Genomic DNA, 22,491 nt, shown 5'->3' with positions numbered 1-22,491 from the left:
TACATGAGGTTATATAGTCACCAAAATACACAGACGGGATTGAAAGAAGACAAAATCCATCATACAGATATAAACTCATATCCACTTGCTAGATTATACCATACCCTGGAGAATTATGAAATAATTTTTATCCATGCTGTCATTATTTTGTGAAAAGTACAATTACATTTCCCAGTATTCTGTGCAAGCATAAAAATGTTAAGCTGTTAAATATGAACATTTCAAATATACCACAATTTTTAAACCTTGTTTTGGCTTTTTTTTTTTTTACTTATTATATATGGGAAACATTAATGAATAGAAGTGGCTATTTGTGTCACACCAAGGAACATTTTATGTAAGAGCCAAATTGTTACTGTCAGGATCACACCCAAGATAAAATATGACAGATCAATGGGCCTTGTGAAGATTTTTATATTATAGTGGATGCACATGGCATGTGAACAATTATTACTTAACTGATCATTATTTATTCCATTTGAATGACTAGATAGATGTCTGTATTGTGAAACATCTGATAAAAAGGATTGGGTTTTTCCTTCTAGCTAGAGATCTGGCAAGAGTCTTATTATAATCCATTATTTCTTAATTACAGAAATATTCTAAACAAATTATAAAATATAATAAAACAAACAAATAAGTACAGCCCTACCATCCAGAAGTCATCATTGTTAACATTTGATGCACAGGTTTCCAGACTCTTTTTCTCTGTACTTCTATACATAATGAAATATATATTTACTTTTTACAAAAATAGACTCATACTCTACACACTGCTTGGTAATCTGTTTCTGCAAGTCAGATTTATAATATCACTGCTAACTGATAGTAAAATTAATGAAATTAACAGAATGTATTTTACCCAATCCCCTATTGTTAGATATTTAGATTGTTTCCATTTTCCTTCTTTCTTTCCTTCTTCTTTCCCTTCCCCCTTTCTTTCTTTATTATAAGCACTATTATAGCTAGCAGCCTTGAATATACATCTTTTTATAATGTTTGCCTGTACCCTTGTTGACTCTTAATCTAAACTAGAGCCTTGAGCTCTAGACCACAGGATAGAAATCCCTGTTTAAACTAAGAGAAAATGCTTTAAATTGTGGAGAGAAGGGATTGCCTTTCAAAGCATCTACTTTAAAGGGTGTAGCAAACTTAGATCATTTCCTGTTCATGCAACTGAAATACCAAGCATAAGCAGTAATGGAAAAGGTAAGGTAAACTGACCTTCTCCTCCAAATATCTCTTACTTCCTAACCAAGTTAGAAAAAACATAGATTTACAAGTAAAGCTTTTCTACACAAGGGCATCATACCATATGTACGATACCAATATACCTGTAATATAAAATAAATAGCGAGGCCTAGAGTAGCCTCATATGCAGTTTTTAAAAAAAACTACTTGCTTCTAAGTTGTGAAAATATTATTCACACATACTCAGCATTAGCACTCCCCTAACCAAAAATGATGCCAGAAAAATAATATTATATGACTTGAGAAACGTACAGAAAAAGGTAGTAGTTCATCAGACATTGTAAAAAACTTTTTAAAAGGCTTTACAGTTCACACAAATTAATGATACTTTGACTAAACTATCATATAATATGACACAAATCATTTCCATAATATCTCACCATTCAGAGAAAACAATGTAGACATTCAAATAAACATGAATCCTTTATGAAAATTTTGTAAAGAATTCACTTAGGCTAGCAAAGATTGTTTGTTTGATTAATAACTTGGAAACAAATTTATTGTTCATAACTGCATAAAATTTCCTAAAACTTGTGACCTTAGCTTCAAGGTATAGTTTGTAGGTAGATCTCTTATATATACAAACATAATTTAAAGCACGTTTAAACAATCTGTCCAATGCGTAAGAGTACGTAAGTATATTATAATGGCCAATAGGCACTATTATTACTACCTTCTTTGAGAACTAGGAGTGGTTGCTTCTTCTAAAACATAGAGATTAAATCAAATCTCCTATCTGGGAAATAAGGTCCTTGACTCTATTCCATCCTTACTAGAAATTCAGAGAAGAAATATATGAATAATTCAAATTTTTCTGTAACAGTATTAACCTTAGATATGTGTTGGTAACATTCTTATGTGCAGATTTTCTTTGATTAAGCTGCTTATTTTTACATAGTTTTCTAATTCCTTCTAGAACTGTTGTTGGAGAAGTGATTTATTCCTAAGTTGCCTAAAGACTTGGAAGAGTTGATTTAACACCTTGAATACTAATTTAAATCCCAAGTCTGTCCTATTTACTTTCAAAATTCACTCCATACTTTTAGTCATAACTCAAATAGCTATGTAAACACTCAACACTGGAAATAGCAGTAGCCTTTCTCAACCCACATCCACAAATATAGCACATATTTCTACTTACAGGTAAAGCAAAAGTAAACAAATTGGTAACTATGAAAAAAATTTATCGAAATCTTCCATTTGCCACAAATGCCACATACAAATATGAAAAAAACAAACATTATATTTCATGTAGTTCCACATCGTGGCCAGAAAGTAAAATACTTAGAGAAGTCAATAAGACACAAAACTTACATTTCAAACAGTGCAAGAAGCAGTTTTGTGGTCATCTGTATTCAGCTGATTATTTAAATTATTTTTGTGTTGTATCTGGTTATGTAGAATCTTAATTTCCAGTCAAAAGTGACATGTAGTCTATTATATTTCTGTAATCATTATTGTTTATAGGAAAGAGGATGACAGAAAAAAAATGTACGTAATCAAAAGAATCCATAGGATAACACATTCTTTTCCCATCTCCATTCCATATTCCATTTTCATCTAATATGCACAAAACATTGATTCTATGCTCCTGTGGCTACAGATGACTCTTTTGACTTTTTACTTATAATACACATTACAATGCAGAACTAAATATATGGGGATGAAAATCTGTTTGAGCTAACAGCTCTAAATATAATTAGATGAACAGAATGAAGCAATTGAATTAAATGCTGAAATTAGCGCAAGACTATATAGGATTTTTAAATTTACTCTAAGAATGTGCAGACACAATGGAAAAATACATGTTTACCTTCATTTTAAGCAATTTATGAACTCAGACATGATAATACCACAAATGTGAAGCGATTACACACCAATAGTCAGAAATGTCATTGCAAACACAGACCTCATGAAGGAAGGAAAACGGATGCACTTTGGACATTGACTCCTTCCTTACACTGTGTAATAAGATAGACTCTTCCTCATGAGCAAATTTCTGTGGGGTACATGAGGACATACTTACCTTTTGTCCCCTGAACTTCCACAGAACCAGGCCAGGAGGTACCTCCTCTACCTTCACGGGCTGACCTTCCTGTAGTTCAAGATGACACTCAGGCCCTGCCCCTCTGCAAGACTCCATGCCTGAAAAGTCTGAGCTAGTGCTTTCTCCTCAACTTCCAAGTCACCCACATCACATGACACCAAGGAAACCAAACCACTCTTTGCCCAGGCTTGTTCCTACAGATGACTGTATTTATGAAAGGATGATGCCATTTTATGACATTACACAAGAAAAACAAATATATTTAACTAAATATTTTGGAAAGGATTTTTCCCTGGCTCTGTAGACCCATTTTGCTCTGCCTTATAGAAACATCTTAAACCAAGAAAATTAAACTCTCTTGAATGTAGGTAACAACTTTTCTGACCATGCACAGGAAAGCAACGCCATACTTTTCATACCTTTGCAGCTACTGATGAGTTCGGTTTCTCCAGCAAGTCCCATAGTTTCTTCCTTTTCTCAGGGCAGCAGGTATTATCAAACTCTTCTCCCTCCCGCTCTCTCATTGTCTCTGCCTCGCGCCTCAGTTCTTCATTCATTTGCTCTTTCTTTTGATGATATCTGGCTTGGCAGCAGGATTCTAAATAAATCTCATCAATCCCCCAGTAATCAAGCTCTTGGCCAAAAGAGAGAGCACACATTTCTTCCATCATGTGGAGTTTCCCTGTCCGGTAGAAATTTAAAATGGAAGTGAAGGCTCCTGGATGCCGATCAAAGAAATATTCATTCTCATTCAGATTATAGTCATCACACACTTCCAGGAGGCTCTCGTGAGTGTTGCAGTCTCGAAGCTTCCCCAAGCGTGTCCTTGGTAGCCGGTCCAACGTTCTCCACAGAACTTCGTGGTTGAGGCCCCCCACGTTGATTTTGACTCTCCTAGAGCATGTTTTGCTCCTAATAATGTCCACTGGTTCTGGTGGAAGAGAGAGTGTCGACCTTGAAGTCTTCCTGTTTAAGCCAGGGGGAGCCTTTTCTGCCATTTTGAACTCGGCAAAACCTCAATGCTAGGGTCCTTCAAAGAACAAGCTGAGGGAAGGTCAACTGAAGCAATATCCCTTTAAGACAGGCATCTCCACAGACACAGCTGAAAGAAAGCAACAACAACCATTTGGTTATTTGTGTTTTTCCTAGAGCATTTCCTATGGTATGTGGTTGCTCTGTTGTTGATATACAACCAGGAGGTATCACATTAATTACTGTGTATTACTGAAATATAAGTCTTTGGTTTTGAATATAAGAAGAAGAAAGATGCAGCACAGTGAAATATACTGAAGAGGTTGTTCATTCAATTTGATACTACAGTAGGTTGACAACTCTCAAATTTGTCACCAGAGACCTCTTGCCTCAAGTTGCAGAATGAACCATCCATGTGCTGGTCAACTCTTCTTAGATAAACCACTGATGCCTTACTCTAAACTGAACACACCCCCAGCCTGCCCTGCCTTCTCCAGCCCAGACTTCGTGCGCCACCACCCCAAACACACACAAACACACATCCTGTCACCCAAGCTAAAACTCTGATCAAAGCCTGATTGATCTATCTATCCCTCCACATCCAAATAAGCACCCCAGCTTCTCCATTTTACCTCCTAATTACTACTGAAATCGTCTTCTACCTCTCAGTCTCCAGTACAACTCTGGTTCAAACCCTTAGCATCTTTGGCCTACATCAGCACGGGAGCCTCTTAGACTGGATCCAAAATGCTAAAAGCCTAAAAGTCATTCTCTACACAGTCACTAGAAGGAGCCACATGCTTTAAACCCTCCAAAGGTTCATCATACTGGAGGTACGCAATCCAGTCTACCCTTCTAGATCTGGTTGTCTCTCCATTCTCAATTCTGTTTTCTCCCTGTCATGGTATTTCAGCAACCCTAGATTGCACACAGCATTCTGTTTCAAACTCCTGGTCTTTCTTCACGCTGTGTCCTAGACGGGCCTTCATCTTTCATCATTTCCTTTTGACTAACTGCTGCTTGTTCTTCAAGACTCAGCTGCAGAAAGCAGTCCATGATATCCATCCTCAGGTACCACGGGACTCTGTAAATGTCTCTTCCATTCATCCCAGTAATAATACCTCTTCCCTATGATGCTGTGAACTCCTTAACGCCAAAGACTATCTTTTTTATTACTATATCCCCATCATCAAGCACAGTGATTATACGTCAGAGAAGTTTAATAAAAGTTAAATAATGAATTCTTTAATTGATTTCTAGATGGCAACTGGCCAAAGTAATGTATATAGCTAGAAAAATGCATAAGCAGGGTTATTTGAATCACTTGCCTAAAATATATCTATGTTTACATGTTAGATGTCTGTATATTTATGCATATACAGTATAAAACAGAATGTATGTATTTGTATTCTTTTGCTTCACAGATCTTTTCTTCTGTGTACAAATTCTTTCTAACATGACTGTGCCAGTATATCCCCTTTGTTGACATATTATTCTAATCTGTAGCAGCAAGCCTCTTCTCAGTTATCTTCTCCTGTAATATCTTTGCAGAGAATCCCAAAGCTTCAAGCAATTCATCCAAAGCACCTCCTTTAATGTAAAACCCCATGTTTCACACAGTCAATGGCTTACACCAAAGCAAAAAGCTTTTCGATCTAAGAGGTCTTTATAATTAGAACTCTCTTTTAAGATACACACCAATTTGTGCATGTCTCTAGTTTCTTCATTCCTGTAAGCTAAATTTATTTCTCCACCTGGAGGCTAAGTATCCTCTCAAAAGAAAATAAGTCACATTTATGAAAAAATGTACATGGACTATATAAGAAGTATTTCAAATATGGCCAATAAATACTACTGAATTGGGAGTTTTTTCAATGAGATAATAACAAAGATTTTAAGTGCACACACACTCGCAACTCCATCAAAGATAACAAAAATGTCTCCTTCCACCAAAATAAAAAGGAATTAGAATGATTGGGCAAGCAACTTAAATTCTCTGAGCCTCAAATCCTTAATCTACAAAATGAAGATAATAGCATCTATTTCATAGGCAGTATTATGATGATCAAATGAAATAGTTTATGTGACGTGCTCACTTCAGGGAGGTATAATTGAATAGAATAAGAATATCCATATTTCTCCTGTAAGTTTGGTTTCTAACCATTGGAAAGAAAACTAAGCTTGAAAGCTAGACTAGTGTCTATTAAATAAATGTTAACATTAATTTTTTTTTTCCTTTCAGGATACAACAAATAAATACATGACAAAAATCGTGGCACCAAAAAATGTTTTCCCTTATGCAATGCCCTGTCTTCTCAACTGAATTATAAGCCCATCAGGTGGTAGTTGTGGCCCCCATCTTTCTCTACTGAGCACCACACCTACATATGACAGGTATCCCACAGCAGGTACCTTTGATGCCACTGAGGCCCACGTCCAAATTTTATAATCAGGTGAAACCTGACAACATTTATAAAAGTGAGTAACAATATTAGCATCAGGCCACAGCAGCTGAAAATACCAGAGGCAGGACAATTTGAGTGGTGAATCTGAACACCCACTGCCCATTCAATACCGTGGTTCAGTCCCTGATGCCTCAGCTATCCACAGAGATTATGAGAACAGTCGGCACCAAGGCGAATCCATTTTGAATTGGGCTACAAATAAACACACAATGATTTGCTCTTTTTTGGAACAGCACATCTTAGCACTAACATGAAGAAGAGAAATGTTTTCTGAACATAAGTTTCAGAAACCTTATTGGATAAGAAGTTTTCTGGAAAGAGTGAGCACAAATACGGTGTGATAGAGACTTCTCATGTTTGTGATCAAGTGCAGAGTGTGACATAGTCATGTATGTTTTAAATAATTTCACATTCAAGACTGAAAGCCAGATTTCCTTTTTGTAGGGTATGTTTCTCAAATGAAGACAGGTCATAATGCTTAAATTTCAAAACATCTCTTTATGAGTCAAGAGCTTTCTATTTTAAGGAATCTAGTATTCATTATAAACCCCATAATAAAAGACAGACTGAAATTCAGTGTCCTTTCTTCAAAGTAGGGAAGACACTTAGGGTGAGAGAATGGCCCAATAATTTTATCTTCTTAAGATTTAAGGATGATCTGCTCTGATTATAATTACTGTGGTTAAACTTTGTATGCTCCCTTGGCAGAATTCTCTTTTATTACCTGTTAAACAGTAGGGCCTCAAAGGTGTATGTTTTCAAGCAGTTGAAGAACCATGGAGAAGGTTCAGAGTTAATCAAGCTTTCAGAACAGTAGTAGAAAGCAAGTGAATGCGTTCAGAAGCTATAACTCAAGTCAACTGCAAGGTATAATCCCTGACAGGCACTCCAACGCTCTCCCAGAGCCCTTCTCTGCCTGCCTGCCTGTTGTTCTCCCTCTCCTCTTCCTTTGTGGTTTTCTCTGCCACTCTGCCCTGTCTCCTGTGACCATCACTCTGCTTATCTTTCTTCCGTTCCCTTTTCCTTTATTCCTATCCTATTTCCCAGAACCCCCTTCCTCACAGTCTCCAAACTAACCACAAGGCTAAACTTCGTATTTTCAAACTTGTGCATACTACATCAAGTTTTCTATATTCTATCTTAAGACAAAAACCTCCTGAGCTGAAAATACCATGTCTCTCCCCAGAATAAGAGAAAAATATGAAAATGGAGTTGCTTTCAATGGGAGGTTCTACAGGACCATAAAAGCACTCTGCGCTGAGGCTCAGGAAACCTGGGTCAGTTGGGTTGACCTTCTGCATCTCCTTCGACATTCTGGCTCAGCTTCAGCATCCTTCTCCATTAATAAAGGGCATTTTCCCTCTCTCAGTTAGAGGTAGAGTGGGGATCACCACCCCAGAATCCTCAGGAATGGGGAATAAAATATGGACTAGAGTGGACTTACTGATATTCTACTGTAGACTTACTGTGATTCTAGCAATGGAAGAAAGTATATCATTGGTGTGAAGACAGTGGCCACTGAGGTGCTGAAGTCAGGGAGAGGGAAAAAGAGGTGTAATATGGGGGCATTTTTGGGACTTGGAATTGACCTGAATGACATTGCAACAACAGATATAGGCCATTATACATCCTGCCATAACCTACAGAATGGAGTGGGAGAGAGTGTAAACTACAATGTAAACTAGAATCCATGCTGTGTGGCAATGCTCCAAATGTGTTCATCAATTGCAACCAATGTACCACACTAATGAAAGAAGTTAATGTGGGGAAAAGTGGGAGGTCTGGGGAGTGGGGCATATGGGAGTTCCTTATATTTTTTTGTGCAACATTTTATGTAATCTGAGTATCTTTTAAATTCTTTGGCTTTTACCAACCCCTCCCCCCCACCCTGACCCACCAAGCACCATCCTTGACTTTAGGTAGACATAAATTTCATACTGCCTCACCATCAATTAAAACCATTTCTTCATGTCTACTTCCTCAAGAAAAGGTGGTTTTCATATTTAATTTCAAGACCCTTTAATATTTATCATGGTCTGAAAGAGGCTACCTTCAGAGACTATCACAAAAGTGTCATCCATTTTATTTAGCATTTAGTTGATATTCTATCTTTAATTTTTCATTTTAATCTATATTCTTCTCTGCCATACAAATTTTACCTCTAATAATGAATCTGTCAGTTCCCTCTGGGTTAGGTGATGTGTCTTGCCACTCCAGAGAGTCTGCAAAATTTATGTTTTTAATTTTAGTAATTAAAGTGGATACAACACTATGTTTTCTCACATACAGTTTTAAGAGTGAAATTATAATTTTTCCTCATAAGAATTAATCATGCAATTCAATTCAGAATATAAGTACAATACAAAACATAGTCCTTCTTTGCTTCAGCTGTGTATTGTTACACAACTGTATGTAATTTATATATATAAATGGTCAGCTGTAAACTGAAGACAGGTTTTTATGTCAACGGCAAAATCTCAGTGAATATTTTCTTTGGCTGTTTGTTGATTCATTTCACCTCGTTCAATCAGTTAAAATTTAAGCCTGCAATAAATCAGCCGACCAGTGCAAATGCACTAAACATCCCTTCATTAGTCTGTTAGAGAAAAAACCAACTCTTTAAACAATAAACAACAACAAACATTCAAGTTTTGCACAGCTGCACCATGCTCCTACCAGCAGCGTGGAATTATGCTGCCATCCATTCTGGGCCAAACCTGACAAAACACAACTTTCTGATCATGGCATCATAATTATAGCTTGAGACTCCAGGTTTTGGGGAGTGGGGGTATTTTTTACTGTAGTCTCAAAAATACTAGCATTATGTCATATACTTGACACTTCCTTAGTGTAGCAAGGCAGGGTAAGTCACAATGTGTGATACTGTGAAGATAAAAAGCAAAACCTTTCTAAAGATCTAAGTGATGGTTAATGTTCCATTTTGGTGTCGCTAGTACACGCTGAGCAGGCATTTACAAACAAACTGCTCTGAGATCTTTAAATCTGTATCACTCTATGTATAGCACTAAGGATTTTCTTAAATTTTCACATATGTTATTAAATAGTAAATGCATCTTTTTTTATGGCAGCTATTTCTCTTCCAGAAAGTCACAAGATAACTTGTAATAGATGACTGGAGGAAAAAATAGCATTGAAAGTATTAGATGAAAATGTAATCAATGATTTATTTTTAAATTTCAGTATTTGATGAAATTCCAAAATGCACCTTTATAATGTACCAATTAAAAACAATAGTTACAACAAGTTGAAAATAAATTAATTTTATTATATTAAAAAATAAGTATTTTAAAGTAAGATCTGGAATCTTTCTACCATAGTAAAAAATCCAACAAGCCTGGATTCCTTTAGAACCTCACCAGAAATGTTAATGCATTTCATGCTGTTTGTTCTTTTTTTAGTATGTCAACTTCTAGTAATAACTGAAATGCTGTCCTTGTCCTTAGAAAAGTGGAAAGTGGTATTTCTTTTCTTCAGTCAAAGGCTGCTAATATCAATATATTCCTCAATTTTAACAGAACTATTTACTCCTTTGTTTAGAAAAAAAAAAATGCATGACTTTTACCCTTGATATAACCGATGCTTTTTTTAGATACACTCAAGCAAAATCCTAAAAGCTTTGCTTTCAGTGGTCAAATGAAGCATTGTGTTGCAGTAAGAAATGGGAATAGACAAGTAAATAGAATATGTAATATGAGCATCTTTACATATTATAATTGTCTCCTTATAACCAAATCTATAAATAACTAAAACTATTTTATTTGGGTGCATAATTATTTTTAAAAATCAGAATAGAGAATTAAAGAATTAAACCCTATTAAACCCCATGCTTGCTATCATCAGAAAATAAACATCAGGTTTTCCTTTAGAAAAATGGTCTTTTATAAGACACAGGAAACACAAGAATCCCTCTCTACTTTGAAAAATATAATACTGTTGTTATATTTCAACACTGCATCTTGGACCTTCTATAAACTACAAGGTATAGTCATGGCTTGAAATTTTCAGATACTAGTACAAAATAGAAAGGGGAGGGGACAAACTTTTATATGAGCTTTCAGCATTCAGCTAGTGGATTTTCTATTATGACTATGAAAGTGTTCTTTATAGTCTTTTACTGTGTTCTTATAAATGTGTCCTTTTGCAAAAGTCATCTCAGAGCCAAGGAAATGAAGGAGATAGATAAAGATGAAAGATAATGAGAAAAATGAAGAAGACAACCAACAGAGAACTTATTGGTGCCACTGAAAGGGATAGGAAACAAGTCGTGCCACCCTTTAATATCCTGATTTAAAAAACCACAGGCTTCAGCCACTACTCAGCATCTTATGTGGATGACAGGAACTTCTATTTGGGTGATTGACTTAAATTTCATATTCCATCTGGATATTTGGCACAAAGTAGATTCAGCTTCTCTGAAAATGAGTAAAAAAATGTTCATAAACTTTGGATAAGATTTGAACATGTTGCTCAGTTTCTTCCAAATAAACTTAGCTTTTAGATCATATAATGCTAGATCTGTTATGTTTTCATTAGTAAGATTCTTGTATAAGGGATCCTTCTAAGTTGGGGTTTAATAGTAAAAGTACACTTGCAAATTAGATTTCAGTTCCTTACAATTGGGAACAACAACTGAGGGAGTGCTGAGTTCCTAGCCAGGGGAGCTCTATCACAGTCCCTAAAGGAGCAGCAACAATCCCCCAAGTGCAACGGCAAAGACCAAAAAAGAAGTAAGGTCCAACAATGAACCTTTGATACTAATGACAATGCTTGTAAGCCTGTGCACCTGAAATAAGAACAAGGCCTAGAGTTACAGGGTGCCTAAAAGTTACTTCCTGAGCCTCCCTGTTGCTCAAATGTGGCCAGTCTCGAAGCCAAACTCAGCATGTAAATGCGTTGCCTTCCCCCCAGCGTGGGACATGACTCCCAGGGATGAGCCTCCCTGGGGCCGAGGGATTACTACCAAGTACCAGCAGATGATGTAACTAGAAAATGACTCGGACCAGCAGACTATCTCAGTCTACATATAATACCAGGACCTGAACAAAAGGGGGAAATGGAAAGAACAAATGAGTTTACATGGCTATGAGTCTCCAAAAATGAGCCGGGAGGTCATCAGAGGGGTTGCACTTATGCATGCCTCAGCAGGGTCCCAGAGACAGCCAAAGTAAATACAACCCCAGGTACTGGTTCTCTTGAGGGCTACAGAGACCCACACATTCTATGGTCATGGCAGACGGACTTCAGTGCCATGTCAGTTGGCCCTACTTTGGAGTTTGTGTTTCTGTGTGATGGAGCTGGACTAAGATGTTATCTTTGTCCACAAGCCTCTCTGGTTACTTTTACCGGAACTGTAGTTGGTGATGGGGTTTAATGTATACCCAGGGGACCTGAATCTCTGGACTGACCATGTGATAGCCAGGCCCTGAGCCTCAGCAGACTTGCAACTCCTACACTCGGGTTTATTGGACTTACCCCACTCAGCTAACATGGAAGTGAAGAAGGTCAACCACCACTCCAGGAAGCCAAGAGTGCCTACAACTGAAAGCAGGAGAATTGCATCCAGCATCCATGTGGAATCTAGGCCCCCTCTTGATATAGATGTAGAGTGGACACAACCATCCTAAGGTCCACAGGATGGAGGAATAGAGTATGGATTAGAGTGGACTTACTGATATTCTATTCATGAACTGTTGTGATTAGTAATCGAAGAAGGTGTGGCATTGGTGTGGAGAAAGTGGCCATGGTGGCTGCTGGGGGTAGGGAGTGGGAGGAAGAGATGTGATGTGGGGGCATTTTTGGGGGTTGGAGTTGTCCTGGGTGGTGCTGCAGGAGCAGTTACTGGGCAATGTATGTCCTCCCATGGCCCACTGGTTGGACTGTGGGAGAGTGTGGGCTATGGTGTGGACCATTGGCCATGAGGTGCAGCAGTGCTCAGAGATGTATTCACCAAATGCAATGAATGTCTCATGATGATGGAGGAGGTTATTGTTATGGGGGGTGGGGTGGGGCGAGGGCAGTGAGGGGTATATGGGGACCTCATATTTTTTTAATATAACATTAAAAAATCAAATAAAGAAAAAAAAATTTTTTTTAAATGTTTAAACATGAGTTTGATTTGATACTTGTCTCTATGACTTAAAACATTATACCGTGCTTTATATATTCCCACATTTATAGAACATGGCAGAAGTGAGCTTGGATATGATCTGTTCACTTTCCTTGTTTACAATCTTTAAAATTGAGATCCAATGAGGTCATGTGACTTGGATGTCAAGCCTGGACTAGACCTCGGCTCTGTACATACCTGAAGAAGTCTCTTTCCATTACACTCCACCTCATTACTCTTCACTTTTAACTTTCTAGTCAAAATTTTTAAAATCTTTTATTTCTTTGTCTAACCCCCTGTCAAAATATTGATTCAGTTATACTAAGTTGAGATGTGTTATTTCCTACATATTTTTCCTTTCCTCAGAGGGAAATGGCTGCAGTCAGGTAACTTGACTGTGTTCAGAGGAGAGTGCACTTTCCAGGATCTCTCTTACATTATCTCTGCTTCCCTAGCACTTAGGGCCCTTTGAATTCCTCCAGCCATTTCTCCACATTGCAGCCCAATCACCATCAGACCAGGTCCATCTCCTGGGAAGCTGCAATGACCACTACAGTACCCTGCAAGATGAAGCCTCTACTTATCTCTGTCGTTTGGTCATATTTCTTAGTCCCCCTCCCTCTCTCTGTTCTAGCCTCTTCTTTCACTTCATTAAATTTTTAAAAATTGTAGTAACATGTACATAACTCAAAATCTCCCATTCTAACCACTTTCAAGTTTCAGTGCTATTAGTTACATTCACAATATTATGTTACCATCACCAACATCTATTGCCCCAACTTTTTTATCACTTCAAACAGAAACTCTGTATCCACTGAGGAATAATTCCCCCTTCCTCTCACTCCCCGGCTCCCAGTAATATGTAATCTACTATTTGTCACTATGAATTCGCTTATTTTAGGTGTTTCATATAAGCAAGATCATACAATATTTGTCTTTTTGTGTCTGGCTTATTTCACTCAACACAGTATCTTTAAAGGTTCATCTATATTGTAGCATGCATCAGAACTTCCTTCCTTTTAATGTTCTACTCTGTCTCTGCCCCAGGGAATTTGCATATATTATTTTCTCTACTCTCTTTAACTTTATTTTTTTAATTTTTAATTTTTATTTTTAAAGAAGCTTTAGATCACATAAATGTTACATAAAAAATATAGAGGATTCCTATATGCCACATCTCGTCCCCCTCGAACACTTTCCCACATTAACAACAACTTTTATTATTGTGACACATTTGCTAAAATTCATGAACACATATTAAAGCATTGCTACTAACCATGGACTATAGTTATAGTTTACACTCTTTCCTGCACTATTTTGTAGGTTATGACAATATATATAATGGCCTGTATCCATCATTGCAATGCCATGCAGGACAATTCCAATGTCCCAAAAATGCCCCCATGTTACACTTAATTCTTCCCTCTCCTTCCCCTCAGAACCTCGGGTAGCCACTGCCTTTATATCAATGACAAAAGTTCTTCCATTGCCAGAATAACAGTAAGTCTGTAATAGAAAAATAATAAGCCTACTCTAGTCATTGTTCATTTCCCAATCTTGAGGATTTGAGCATGGTGATGCCCACTCTGTTTCTAACTGAGAGGGAGCTAGGTCCCATGGGGCAGATGGATGGAACTATCTTGCTTGCAGTTGCAGACACTCTCTTTCCTTGGGATGGGCATTGTCCATCATCATCTCCTTGTTAGTTGCCCTGGGTGAGTCCAATGAACTAGAGAGTGGGTGTTGTAACTCTGCTGAGAATTAGGACTCAATTAGCATATGGACAGACCAAAGATTTAAGTTTCTGGGGCATAGATTTAACAAAAATAGTGCTAATTATAGGTTCAAATAAAAGGGGCAGAAGAATCATGTGTAGGGAAACTAGAAATGAGTCCAAGTCTGTTACACTGGGGAGCATGAATTCCAGAATAAGGCCCACTGACAGATTCCTGAGCATGTCTGTCCTGCTTATAGTGTCTGGATGTCTCTAGGGCCCCCAGGAGCCCCACTGTTTGAGGCACTGTTTACTGGGGTAGTCAATGAAATCTCACTCACACGTACATAAGTGTAACTTCTGGAATGACCCTCCCACTCACTTTGAAATCTCTTAGCCATAAAAACTCATTTGTGTTTAATATTTCCCCCTTTTGGTCAAAGTCTTTTTCCAGATGCATTGCTAGTTAGCACTTAGTAATCCCTCAGGGCCATGGAGGCTCATCCCTGGGAGTCATGTCCCACATCAGGAAGAAGGTAGTGCATTTATACGCAGAGTTTGTCTTAGAGAGAGAGGCCACATTTGAGAAACAAGGAGGCTTTCAGGAGGAAACTCTTAGGCGATACATAATACGAGGCTAAGTTTCAATTTCACAAGAAAAGGTTCATAAGTACAATCATCACTATCAAGAGTCTGGCATAATGGTTTGTCTTCCTTTACTAGGCACTGCCCTTTCACTCAGGGGATTCTTGCCATTCTATTAGAGAATGCAGCAGGACTCCCCAGGATGGGAATTTAATATTCTTTCAGTTATTGTGTGGGTCTCCACCCATGGAGACAACACCCCTGAACACTTGAACATATTCATATGCCTTAGAGGCATGTCTCAGGTGCACCCCTCCATACACATCCCTCCATCACTGACACCTGTACCAGTGATCCTCCCCTGCCACAGCTGTGACCCTTACGTGATCAAAAACCTCTCCAAAAACCAGGCCAACAAAATAACCAAATAAAATTTATAAGAAAATGAAATAATAATAGTTCTTAAAATAACAAATAAAACACAAAAACAATTTTTAAAAATTGAAATAATATGAAGTTTTTAGACATTGTCTTTCATTGCTGTAAGATCTGTTGTCTTATATGTACAGTAACAATTTCTTCTGCATATTCCCCCAATGTCTTATTTTTTCTGTTTATCTTCAAAGAAGCTTTAGGTTACAGAAAAGTTACATAGTATATAGAGGGGTTTCCCACATACCCTATACCTTCCCCCTTTCCATTCTCCCCTATTAATAACATTTTATATGCAGATGGTACCCATGTTACAACTGATATACAAATATTGATGCATCGCTATACCCGCAAGTCAAAGGTTTACACTTTTATAGGTTTTGACAAAATTTAAAATGCCCTGTACCTGTTATTGCAAGATCATGCAGAATAATTCCAATGCCCTACAAATGCCCTATGTTTCATCTATTCTATTCTTCCCTCCCCCTACCCTCAGAACCTATGGTAACCACTAAGTTTCAGTTTTTGAAGATTCATAGTTACTTGCAGTAATATTGAGGGTTTGACATACTGGTCTGTTTTCTTTTATTGGGTACTGCTTACATTCTCAAGGGATTCATATTCTGCCTCCTCTTCACCTTTAGATATTAAGTCAAGGAATCGGTCTTGGAGAGTGCTCCCTAGCCTCCTTGACTATACAAAATTCTTCTTAAGAACTTATAGAACCAGGTAACTTTCACTTGAAGTATTATAGCACAATTTCCTATTTGTTGGGATGATTATTCTGATAATCTGAATAATATTCATCCTTTCAACTAGCCTATAAGTTCCTTGAATACAGAAGTCATGTTGCTCTTACTCATCACTGTATCCCCAATGCCTGGCATATCACAGACATACAGTAAATACTAGTTGAGTGAAAAAGTAAATGACTGGATTTACATTTTACTTGTATTTATTTACAAAATTAATTTCCTCTTACTCTAGTTACATCATATTAGCTGCTACTTCCAAAAATTCAGTATGACTTTCATGTATGAAATATCTTTTTTCACACTTTCCATGTGATTAACTCTTACTCAATATTCAAGGTCAAGAACAATGATCTTCAGGGAGAATTAATACCTCCTGGCAACTTATACTATCTATTATAATACCTTTCTCATTGTACCATAATTCTTTGCTTGGAATTCTTTCTTATCTACTCATATATTTATGAGCCCGTACTCTGCTCAAACCAGTCTCTTACATCATAAAGCTTACAGTCTTTGGAGACAGCTTGACACTCTACAAGTAAACATATAAACAACTAACTACAATTGTAATAAAAGATGCAATGGAGAAAAAGTTTCCACGTGAAGCACCTTCTTGGCTGTGATTTCCCCAAAAGTGATAACCATTTCTTACCCATATTTGCCTCCTTGCTGTCTAGCTAAATATGGCTCAACTAGGGAAAGCTTTACAAATATTGGTGGACTATCCAACAGCATGAAATGATTCCAAAGCATTACTATGCTTCTCTTTCTTTTCTTTTCTCTTTTTTTTATCAGAAGACTTGGTTAACATTCATTTAATACTGTTTTATTACAGTGACTTTCTAATTTGTTTAGAAGTTCTGTTGGCTTTATTTGCCAATTTTAATAAGGCCTGAGTTCAAGATGTGTTAAAGCTATATTTTCTGGAACTAGGGTGGGGGAAAATGATAAATAATAACACTGTCTAATAATTATTACTAACTGTTTTCAGTTTCCTAGCTGCTAAAACAAATTCCATACAAGTTGGCTTAAACAAGGGGAATTTATTTGCCATAGTTTTGAGGCTAAGAAAAGTTCAAAACTGAGGCATCAGCAAGGCGACTCTTTCTCCCCAAAGTCTGTGGCATTCTGAGGCTGGCTGCCAGCAGTCCTTGGTCCTTGGCTTTCCATCACATGGCAATGCATATGGCAGTGTCATCTCTTTTCTCTACCAGGTTCCACTGACTTCCAGGCTTCTGGCTGCTCCCCGTGGTGTTTTCTCTGTGGCCTTCCCTATAAGGTCTCCATAATAAGATTAAGACTTATCCTGATTCAGCTGGACACACCTTTACCAAAAATAACCTATTTACAATGAGTTCACACCCAAGAGAATGGATTAAGGTTAAGAACTCCAAGCACCCTCTGCCCAACAATGGAATGTGCTGCCTCAAAAAACCCGGGGCCCATGGCTGCCAGTGTTAAAGCAAACCTCAGCTGGATATCTACCAGGGATACACAAGAGGTCCTTGTGGGGCAGTTAACAAGGTGGCCTCCAAGGGGCCTTCTATCATGGGGATTTCATGGTTCTATGAGATCTCCGTGTAACACTACTCATCTTCCTTTTACACGGAACAGATAGGGCATATAAAATTTTAGTCTTGGGAAGCGGATGTGGCTCAAGTGATTGGGCTTCTGCCTACCATGTGGGAGGTACTGAATTCAGTTCCTGGTGCCTCCTGTTGAAGGAGAGCTGGCAGTGAGCTGACACAGCAAGATGATGCAACAAAAGAGACACAAAGAGGAAAGACAATGAGAGACACAAAAAAACAAGGAGTGGAGGTGGCTCAGGTGATCGAGCGCCTCTCTTCCACATGGGAGGTCCTGGATTCAGTTTCTGGTGCCTCCTGAAGAGAAGATGAGCAGATACAGAGAGCACACAGCAAATGGACAGAGAGAGCAGACAGTGACCACAAAATAATGAATGGGGGGGCAGAATAAATTTAAAAATCTTAAAAAAAATAGTTTAGTCTTGTCAATTTCTTGTTTGCCCAAGTAAATTTTCTATTACTCAGCTTACATTCACTCTCTCCTAGGAAAGATATCCAGGCCAAGAAAAATAGACATGAAAGAATTTCCACCAATAAAATATAAGAGAAAAGAAAACAGTTTGTTAAAGATAGCAAGTGAGTCCAAATTTGTCTTCCAAAAGAAAACCTTATACCCTTTAACAATGATCTTTGTCTTTTCTGTTTCTAAATAATATAATGTATTATACTAATAAGATACAGAAGCAGGGCAAGATTTAATCAAAGGAATGACTACAATAATGCAAACACAAGTAAAACAATATTTTTGTTGGGAAATTAATTTAAGATGAAAGGTAGAAATCTTTCCCAATGTATTCAAATTAAAACGTACAGGTGGCCACATCTTCTGATTCAAAGTAGACTGCTACTAAAAATTGCCCTAGGACACCCAGTGTAGACAGACTCACAGGGGGCTTTTCTACCTTTCACTGATGCTTATAGCAAAATAATGTGCTCTAGCATCTAGCATGAAAAACCAGTTTCTAACAAACTAATGTCATCTTTCATTGCTTGAACTAATTAAATAAAAATCAGAATGTGTCAAAAATAATTGTATGCTTGATTTTCTTCTACGCATTATTAGGTTGAAAAGGAAAGAGGTTCTCTGAACAACAGACACCACTCTCCCCACATCTCTCATGAATAATATTTTCCATCACCCTTGTCATCAGTGAGGATCATTAAACAGCATTTATTAAGCATCCATCTGTGTATGAAACTTTATAAATATTCCTTCCCTCGCCCCTGCCCCCTCTCCCAATCAACCATGTGTCTCTGTTGTATAAAATGTTAGGAAGCTACAATGATAATAAATAATTATTAGTAATAATGTAAAGCAGATGGATGGGTTGACCTACTATCATCTATGAATCTTCGGATGTTACATGTACTACTACTAATATTATTAGCACAATTTGATAAGAAAGTATCAAAGTATGTGATAAGGAAAATGAATTCATCAATTTCCAGCAACATTTTCTAAAATAAAAATGTGAAAATTAGGGACCACAGATGGACTGACTGAAGCCCTGAGTTCATGTGATTTGTACCAGATGATACAATCTTGAAATAAATAATTTGAAACACAGTGTGGAAAAATAAATTTTAAAAATATGGTTGCAACATATTACTTTGGACCAAGGGAGAAAATAGGCAGATTGTACTCCTGAAATTACAGATTATTTTCCATTTTTCCCAGTTCTTCTTTAATGTCATATTACTTTTTCATTGTTTTTCTTCAAAGAAATTATCTAATTCAGGGGTTCTTAACAAGGGGTCCATGAGCTTGAATTGAAATTCAAAAAAACATTCTTGTGAGGACGTGCTGGTGTGGGTGTTATGTGTTTATTAAATAACACACAGTATCATGTGAACTTAATAAGGAGTCCGTGGTTTTCACCTGACTGGCAAAGGGGTCCATGGAACAAAAAAGGTTGAGAACCCCTGATCTCATTATTCTGGCTTTAGATATGCTGATATTGAAACACTATTTTTCAACTTTTGCAAGCCTTATGTCATCAGGGCTATAATAAAATGTCATCTCAGTACAAAATATGCTATTGCTAAGGGATTCAGATTAATAATTTGAATTTTATTTATGTTATAGATTAAAACATCTGTTAAGTAGATTGTATATTTCTAGAAGGTAGGGATATTCTTGGAGTTGTATCTGGAGGAGAGCCAAAGTTATGATTCATTTCCTTTGTGAATTTTTAAAATAATTATCATTGTCATCATTTATAAAATATTGAATGATTACACTATAGGGCACTGTGCGTATCCTAGTTAATTCTCATAATAGCCCAAAGGGTAGGTATTATTTTCTTTGATTCACAAAGAAACTGATGTTCTGAAAGGTAAGCTCTTTGCTCGAAATGTCACAACTACTAAGTGATGGATCCAGGATCCCAACCAAGGATCATCTCAGATCCAAAGTCCATAACCTTAATCTTATAAGGCACAGGGGATTTTCCTTGAATGGCAGTATTCTGGGTGCCTCAGAATGGTAAGTAGAAATAAGAGACCGATATTGAGCAAGTTTAATAGCATGGCTTAGAAGGAAAGAGTGAACCCAAAATAATTGCTATAGCATTATGTTTACCCCTTTCTAATTGACATATATAAAATCTATTGAATGTTAAATTTTCTTATGGTTAGAGATGGTAGAATTAGTAACTGCTTGGAAACTGTACTGTTTCTATAGCTCTAATTTTTAGAAACTAAACTTAAGTTTTTGCAAATAACTTTCAACCATCATGTTACCAATCTTAGCATTTGAGATTTATGATCAAGATAGGTAGAAAAATATTTTTAAATGCTAAATATATAAAATACCCCAGATTAAAAAGGGCCCACTATAACTTGGAAAAATAAAACAGTGGATTTAAATATCATTTAAGTCATCACAGGGTTCCAGGGTCTATCTGGCATCAGGCCTAGATGCCTGAACCCAAGTTCTTTCCATCAGATCTTGTTAATTCAAAGCACCAAAAATAAATACAAAATTAGAACGATGGAAGAGAAAAAAACATGAGTCAAGAGCAACCACATACCCAGGTAAGCCTTTATAAATACTGATGAGGTGACCCTAATTATTAATGATTCCTGGCTATAATATGTCTGTCATTTCCACTATTCCCATAATGGTCAGAAGGGAACAAGTCCATAAGCTATAAATAAGAAATACTGATTTAGATTCATTATTCCTTCCTCGTTCCCGCTCTTCATTCAAAAACGAAACAAAACAAAAACCTTGGCTATCACTATGTTTTGAGTATAGGGGATGCAAATCAAAATGGGGTAAAGCAGCCTGTGCTTTCTAAGAATCCACAGAATTATTACAAAAATATTATAGGAATTTTCAGTTTGTTGCTTCTAGCATGTGTTTTGCAGGCCCAGATAATATTATGGAATTAATATTTATTTAACAAGCCCCTAATTCAAGCTGTCTATCTGTTTTGATCGTATTGATGTAAAGAAGGACACACTAGTATAAAATATCCAGCACATGAGACAGATTGTCTTAATTTATGGGGCTTTGTGGAATACCATCTTCATTTTTAAGGACTACACTCTTCATCACCACTTGGAATTTTAAAAGCTCTTTGAGATCTTATTAATTTGTTAATTCATCATTAAATATTTATTGAGCACCTACTTCGAATCAAGGGCCATATTCCAAATGTTAGAAAATGCTTGCAAGAAAATAGCTCCCTTTATTCAAAAAATAGCAAAATTTTGACTCCAATGTTCTACTTTAGTTGCATGTGTATGATTTCAAACTATGTTTACTATGCTAGAAACCAAATATTTCGAACCCAAACCAAAGTTTAAGAGGTAGTTTTTAAAATCAAACCCAAAGCCAAGTTTAAGTCGTTTTTTAATCACTTCTAAGATTTCTATGCGCACTCTTTCTATAAAGCCTAATGAAAATGCTCTCAGACTTAGAAAAAACTAGGATTCCAAATTTAAAATGACATTTATCTCAAAAGTAAATTAATATTTAATTACAGTCTGATTAATAATTGTGATTTTATGAACTGGAGACATTTAGCATGAAAACCCCTAGACACATTTGTTCTAAACCATACAGACTAGAGGAAAAGGAGTAAAGATAGACCATCTTTTTTAAAATGTTACTTTACTACTGTATTTCAGAATTTTGCTTTCTAAACACCACATTCTCATTCTGGTATTACCTCACTGGAAAGCTTTTCATTTGTGAAGAATTAGACAAAGAATTCAAGAGATCCAGATACATGAGAAGTTTCAAAGGATTAAAAGCAGCTATAATGTTATCTAGATGATATCCTGGGGGGGAGGGCGAAGCTCAGCATAATACTTTCCTTTACATTCCTAACATTGTAAATACTGAGATTATTATATCTGTTGTATCTCCAAAACTGTATTAATTGGCATGCCAGGGGTCATCACCTTTTACAGAACTTTTTTGCTAATGCTCTGAAGTAAGCTTTTTTGTTTTTGTTTTGTTTCTTTGCTATTGATTGGACTTGATAAAACAGCTTTTCTAAATAAGTAACAAAGGAAAAGAAATCGATATGCAAAAGCAAAGAAACT

General features: G+C 36.8%; 1 protein-coding gene across 1 annotated transcript in view; it reads right to left on the bottom strand.

The window, feature by feature from the left end:
- Window positions 1-22,491, bottom strand: part of KCNB2 (potassium voltage-gated channel subfamily B member 2) — a 448,889-nt gene that overhangs the window by 412,548 nt on the left and 13,850 nt on the right. The window contains exon 2 of the mRNA XM_004462482.3: window positions 3,718-4,400. Within this exon, the coding sequence (XP_004462539.1) occupies window positions 3,718-4,296 (579 nt within the window). The 5' untranslated portion in view covers window positions 4,297-4,400. The remainder of the gene's footprint in view (window positions 1-3,717; window positions 4,401-22,491) is intronic.

This window comes from Dasypus novemcinctus, chromosome 14 (genome assembly GCF_030445035.2).
Source record: "Dasypus novemcinctus isolate mDasNov1 chromosome 14, mDasNov1.1.hap2, whole genome shotgun sequence".
Taxonomy (NCBI): domain Eukaryota; kingdom Metazoa; phylum Chordata; class Mammalia; order Cingulata; family Dasypodidae; genus Dasypus; species Dasypus novemcinctus.
This window is presented reverse-complemented; position numbering and strand designations above follow the sequence as displayed.